General features: G+C 38.1%; 1 protein-coding gene across 1 annotated transcript; it reads left to right on the top strand.

Moving 5' to 3' along the window:
* The first annotated feature begins 4,338 nt into the window (after window positions 1-4,338).
* LOC123948593 (olfactory receptor 8J2) lies at window positions 4,339-5,286 on the top strand. Its single transcript, XM_046015797.1, has one exon. The coding sequence runs from the start codon at window positions 4,339-4,341 to the stop codon at window positions 5,284-5,286; it is 948 nt and encodes a 315-aa protein (XP_045871753.1).
* Window positions 5,287-6,379: the final 1,093 nt, after the last annotated feature.

The following is a 6,379-nucleotide window of genomic DNA, read 5'->3' as shown; positions in this document are numbered from 1 at the left end:
GCAAATAAATAAATAAAATCTTAAAAAAAAATGGGCAGAAGATATAAACAGACACTTCTCCAACGAAGACATACAAATGGCTATCAGACACATGAAAAAATGTTCATTATCACTAGCCATCAGGGAGATTCAAATTAAAACAACATTGAGATACCACCTAACACCAGTTAGAATGGTCAAAATTAGCAAGACAGGAAACAACATGTGTTGGAGAGGATGTGGAGAAAGGGGAACCCTCTTTCACTGTTGGTGGGAATGCAAGTTAGGCAGCCACTTTGGAGAACAGTGTGGAGATTCCTGAAGAAATTAAAAATAGAGCTTCCCTATGACCCTGCAATTGCACTTCTAGGTATTTACCCCAAAGATACAGATGTAGTGAAAAGAAGGGCCATTTGTACCCCAATGTTTATTGCAGCAATGGCTACGGTCGCCAAACTGTGGAAAGAACCAAGATGCCCTTCAACGGATGAATGGATAAGGAAGATGTGGTCCATATACACAATGGAGTATTATGCCTCCATCAGAAAGGACGAATACCCAACTTTTGTAGCAACATGGACGGGACTGGAAGAAATTATGCTGAGCGAAATAAGTCAAGCAGAGAGAGTCAAGTATCATATGGTCTCACTTATTTGTGGAGCATAACAAAGAACATGGAGGACATGGGGAGATGGAGAGGAGAGGGAGTTGAGGGAAACTGGAAGGGGAGATGAACCATGAGAGACTATGGACTCTGAAAAACAACCAGAGGGTTATGAAGGGGCGGCAGGGGGGTGGGGGGAGGTGGGAGGTTGAGGAACCAGGTGGTGGGTAATAGGGAGGGCACGTACTGCATGGAGCACTGGGTATGATGCCAAAACAATGAACACTGTTATGCTGTAAATAAACAAATAAAAATAAATATTAAAAAAAAAAACAAGAAAAAAAGTTAAAAAATTAAAAATTTTAAAAAAATGAAAGAGGACTTTAGAATGTTTGTATTTCTCAATTTTGTTAAAAGATGTGGAGAAATACATAAGGTCTGACTTTTTTTTTTTAATTTCTTTTCAGTGTAACAGTATTCATTCTTTTTGCACCACATCCAGTGCTCCATGCAATCTGTGCCCTCCTTAATACCCACCACCTGGCTCCCAACCTCCCATCCCCTGCCCCTTCAAAACCCTCAGGTTGTTTTTCAGAGTCCATAGTCTCTCATGGTTTGCCTCCCTTTCCAATTTCCCTCAACTCCCTTCTCCTCTACATTTCCCCATGTCCTTCATGTTATTTGTGCTCCACAAATAAGTGAAACCATAGGATAATTGACTCTCTCTGCTTGACTTACTTCACTCAGCATAATCTCTTCCAGTCCCATCCATGTTGCTACAAAAGTTGGGTATTCATCCTTTCTGATGGAGGCATAATACTCCATAGTGTATATGGATCACATCTTCCTATTCCATTCATCAGTTGAAGGGCATCTTGGTTCTTTCCACAGTTTGGCGACCATGGCCATTGCTGCTATTAACATTAGGGTACAGAAGGCCCTTATTTTCATTACATCTGCATCTTTGGGGTAAATACCCAGTAGTGCAATTGCAGGGTCATAGGGAAGCTCTATTTTTAATTTTTTGAGGAATCTCCACACTGTTTTCCAAAGTGGCTGCACCAACTTGCATTCCCAACAACAGTGTAAGAGGGTTCCCCTTTCTCTGCATCCTCTCCAACACATGTTGTTTCCTGTCTTGCTAATTTTGACCATTCTAACTGGTGTAAGGTGGTATGTCAATGTGGTTTTAATTTGAATCTCCCTAATGGCTAGTGATGATGTACATTTTTTCATGTGTCTGATAGCCATTTGTATGTCTTCATTGGAAAAGTCTCTCTTCATATCTTCTGCCCATTTTTTGATATGATTATCTGTTTTGTGTGTGTTGAGTTTGAGAAGTTCTTTATAGATCCTGGATATCAACCTTTTGTCTGTACTGTCATTTGCAAATATCTTCTCCCATTCAGTGGGTTGGCTCTTTGTTTTGTTGACAGTTTCCTTTGCTGTGCAGAAGCTTTTGATCTTGATTAAGTCCCAAAAGTTCATTTTTGCTTTTGTTTCCTTGGCCTTTGGAGACATATCTTGAAAGAAGTTGCTGTGGCTCATATCGAAGAGGTTACTGCCTATGTTCTCCTCTAGGATTCTGATGGATTCCTGTCTCATGTTGAGGTCTTTTATCCATTTCGAGTTTATCTTTGTGTACGGTGTAAGAGAATGGTAGGGTTTCATTCTTCTACATATAGCTGTTCAATTTTCCCAGTACCATTTATTGAAGAGACTTTTTCCATTGTATATTTTTTTCCTGCTTTGTCGAAGATTACTTGACCATAGAGTTGAGGGCCCATATCTGGGCTTTCTACTCTGTTCCTCTGGTCTATGTGTCTGGTTTTGTGCCAGTACTATGCTGTCTTGGTGATCACAGCTTTGTAGTAAAGCTTGAAATCAGGTAACGTGATGGCGCCAGTTTTATTTTTGTTTTTCAACATTTCCTTAGCAATTCAGGGTCTCTTCTGATTCCATACAAATTTTAGGATTATTTGCTCCAGCTTTTTGAAAAATACTGGTGGAATTTTGATCAGAATGGCATTAAAAGTATAGATTGCTCTAGGCAGTATAGACATTTTAACAATGTTTATTCTTCTGATCCAAGAGCATGGAATGGTCTTCCATCTTTTTGTGTCTTCTTCAGTTTCTTTCATGAGTGTTCTGTAGTTCCTTGAGTACAGATCCTTTACCTCTTTGGTTAGGTTTATTCCCAGGTATCTCATGGTTCTTGGTGCTATGGTAAATGGAATCAATTCTCTAATTTCCCTTTCTGTATTTTCATTATTCGTGTATAAGAAAGCCACTGATTTCCGTACATTGACTTTGTATCCTGGCCACATTACTGAATTGCTGTATGAGTTCTAGTAGTTTGGGGGTGGAGTCTTTGGGTTTTCCACATAAAGAATCATGTCTTCTGTGAAGAGAGAGAGTTTGACTTCTTCCTTGCCAATTTGGATACCTTTTATTTCTCTTTGTTGTCTGATTGCTGTGGGTAGGACTTCTAATACTATGTTGAACAAGAGTGGTGAGAATGGGCATCCTTGTCGTGTTCCTGATCTCAATGGGAAGGCTGCGACCTTTCCCCCAGAAAACCAGCCAGGAAAAAGCAAAGAAAAAAAAAAGATGACAAGAGAACAACCACCACTACTTCATAGATAGAATTTTTTTTTTAGAAGATTTTATTTATTTATTTGACGGACAGAGATCACAAGTAGGCAGAGAGGCAGGCAGAGAGAGAGGAGGAAGCAGGCTCCTTGCTGAGCAGAGAGCCTGATGTGGGGCTTGATCCCAGGACCCAGGGATCATGACCTGAGCCAAAGGCAGAGGCTTTAACCTGCTGAGCCACCCAGGTGCCCCAATAGATACAACTTTTATTTTTAATTTATTCTCACTATTCTGGTTCATTATATAGATAGATAAATATTTTTAACCTATTTACCATCACAGTGAAATGCCCAGGACATCAAATTCCATAATAACCTTTTAACCTGAACTTTTTGATATATATACTCATGTTTTTCTTTTGCTTTTCTATTTTTAAATTTTTTTTAAATTGTAGTTAATTTATTCTTTTTATTTTTATTTTTTAATATTCATATAGAGTTAAACTTCGAGGTAATCCCCTTTCCCCAATCAATGCTACCCTATAGGTAAACCAATTTTTAATCCCTCTTTATCTTAGGAAAGTTGAGTCCTTTAACAAAGATGTCAAGATACATCCAGGAGGAATCAAAATAACCTTCCTCGCCCATGCTGAAAATTTATAAACACTCTTCCATCTTTTTCTTCTGCCAGTGTTTCTATGTATTTGTGTTTGTCCTGATAGTATATAAATCTTATACTTGGGGTTATTTTTGACGAGGTTCTCATTTTATAGAAATTATATATAGAAATATATATATTTCTCTTTTCATATACTTTTATCAGTCTTTTTGTTTGTCTCTTTTTGATTGTATACTTCATAAATCTTACCTTGGGGCCCATTTGGGCTGAGCCTCCTCCTTTACCTTCCCTTTTTTCATGTCTCTCTCTCTCTTTTTTTCTTTTTCTTTTCTTTTTTCTCTCATTTTGGTGGGGACTCCTGATTGCTCAGAAGCATTCCAGGGCACACCTTGACGGCACCATGGTCTTACATTTTTAATTGGGAACAAAAATAATCTGATTTAAATGAGACAGTCTAAAATCTAGCATCTACCAGAAAAATCAACCTCATCACCTACTAATCTCTTCTTATTTTCCCCCAATAAAAGATAAGGACAACAAAATAAATGACCTCAGAAAATCTTACCAGTGCGACCGAGTTCATTCTCATGGGAGTCTCAGATCGCCCAGACCTCCAGATTCCACTCTTCTTTGTCTTCCTGCTGATCTATGGGCTGACTGTGGCAGGGAACCTGGGCATCATCACCCTCACCAGTGTTGACTCTCAGCTCCAAACGCCCATGTACTTCTTCCTCAGGCACTTGGCTATCATCAATCTTGGCAATTCTACTGTCATTTCACCAAAAATGCTGGTAAACTTCTTGGTTACAAAGAAAACCATATCCTACTATGGATGTGCAGCCCAACTAGGTGGGTTCCTGGTTTTTATTGTTGGTGAGATTTTTATGCTGGCTGCAATGGCATATGATCGTTATGTGGCTATTTGCAACCCACTGCTCTACATGGTGGTGATCTCTCCACAGATGTGCATGCTGCTGGTGTCCCTCACTTACCTCTACAGTCTGACCACAGCACTGACTGTCTCCTCCTGTGTGTTCTCTGTGTCATACTGTTCTTCCAATGTAATCAACCATTTTTACTGTGATGATGTCCCTTTGTTGGCATTGTCCTGTTCTGATACCTATCTTCCAGAAACAGCAGTGTTTACCTTTTCAGGGACCAATTTGTTTTTCTCTATGATTATTGTTCTAACATCGTATTTCAACATTGTCCTTGCCATTTTGAGGATCTGTTCTTCAGAGGGCAGACGAAAAGCCTTTTCCACCTGTGCCTCTCACATGATGGCTGTCACTGTGTTCTATGGGACCCTTCTCTTCATGTACTTACAACCAAGGTCCAACCACTCATTAGATACTGATAAAATGGCCTCTGTCTTCTACACCCTGGTGATACCAATGCTGAATCCCCTCATTTACAGCCTAAGGAACAAGGATGTGAAGGATGCATTGAAGAGATTCCTAAAGAACCCTTGTCAGACTTTGAAATTAAAGTAAATTTAAAACTACAGTTTTCTTCATTTAAGACAATATCTGAAAAGTTAATCTGCTCCTGAAAAACTAATCTCTGTTAAATACAGAGGCAACAGTTAAAAGTTACATGGATTTCAATGGGAAGATCTTAACCCTTTCTATCCCAACCTCAAATATCCAACTTTCCCCAACACAAATATGTATTAGTTGACCATGGAAAATACACTTATTTAAATAGTAAACAATATTTCCAAAATAAATACATTTTAAGGTGCAACACAACTTGCTACTGGGCTTTTGTAATTTCTAGCCAAGGATGAGAAAGTCTGAGACCCGAGGAAAGAATGTGAGAACCATTTCTTCCAATATGGTTTAGTTGGGTCATCCTACTTGCTATAGATCTGTTCTTTTCAACCATTAAAAGTTTTATTTTTCCTTTTTGGTGTATTGTGTTTCAATTTCTTAACTTTTTTGAATCCATTTTTATCTTGCACTTAATATAAATTTGAATAACAGAAAAAGAAGTTCTCAGGTCAGAATAAAACTAAATAAAATAATGCTTAGTGGCACCAGTTGGTTCAGATAGTTGGGCTTCTACATTCAGCTCAGATCATGATCTCCTAGTCTTGGCATTGAGCCCCATGTCTGGCTCTCAGCTCAGCTGGAATTCTGCTTCTCCCTCTCCCTCTGATTCTGACTCTCCCCTTGCTTGTGCTTTCTGTTTCTGTCTCTATCTCTCTTTAAATGAATAAATGGAATCTTAAAAAAAAAAGCTTATACATACATCTAAATAGAACATTTAACAAAACAGAAAAAGAAATCATACAAACGGGGATTGTACTTTTTAAATGCTCTCATGTGCTATATGTACACAAAGAAAAATGTTGATATATATCCTGATATGATATAAAATTAATATTCTTTATGTCATATTATCACAGAAAACACTATGGAATGGAGTTCATTGTCTGTATTATGGATTCATAACAGCAAATTTCATTACTTTTAGCATTTTTATTTAGTGTGTTTTGGAGTAAAGTGTTATTAGAACAAAAATAAACCATTGTCTTCAAAGGGACACCAACTGTCAAGGACACTGGGATCAAAAAACAAAAAA

This window comes from Meles meles, chromosome 8, assembly GCF_922984935.1.
Source record: "Meles meles chromosome 8, mMelMel3.1 paternal haplotype, whole genome shotgun sequence".
In the NCBI taxonomy this organism is placed as follows: Eukaryota; Metazoa; Chordata; class Mammalia; order Carnivora; family Mustelidae; genus Meles; species Meles meles.
The sequence above is the reverse complement of the archived record's forward strand: the minus strand, read 5'-3'. Positions and strand labels throughout refer to the sequence as shown.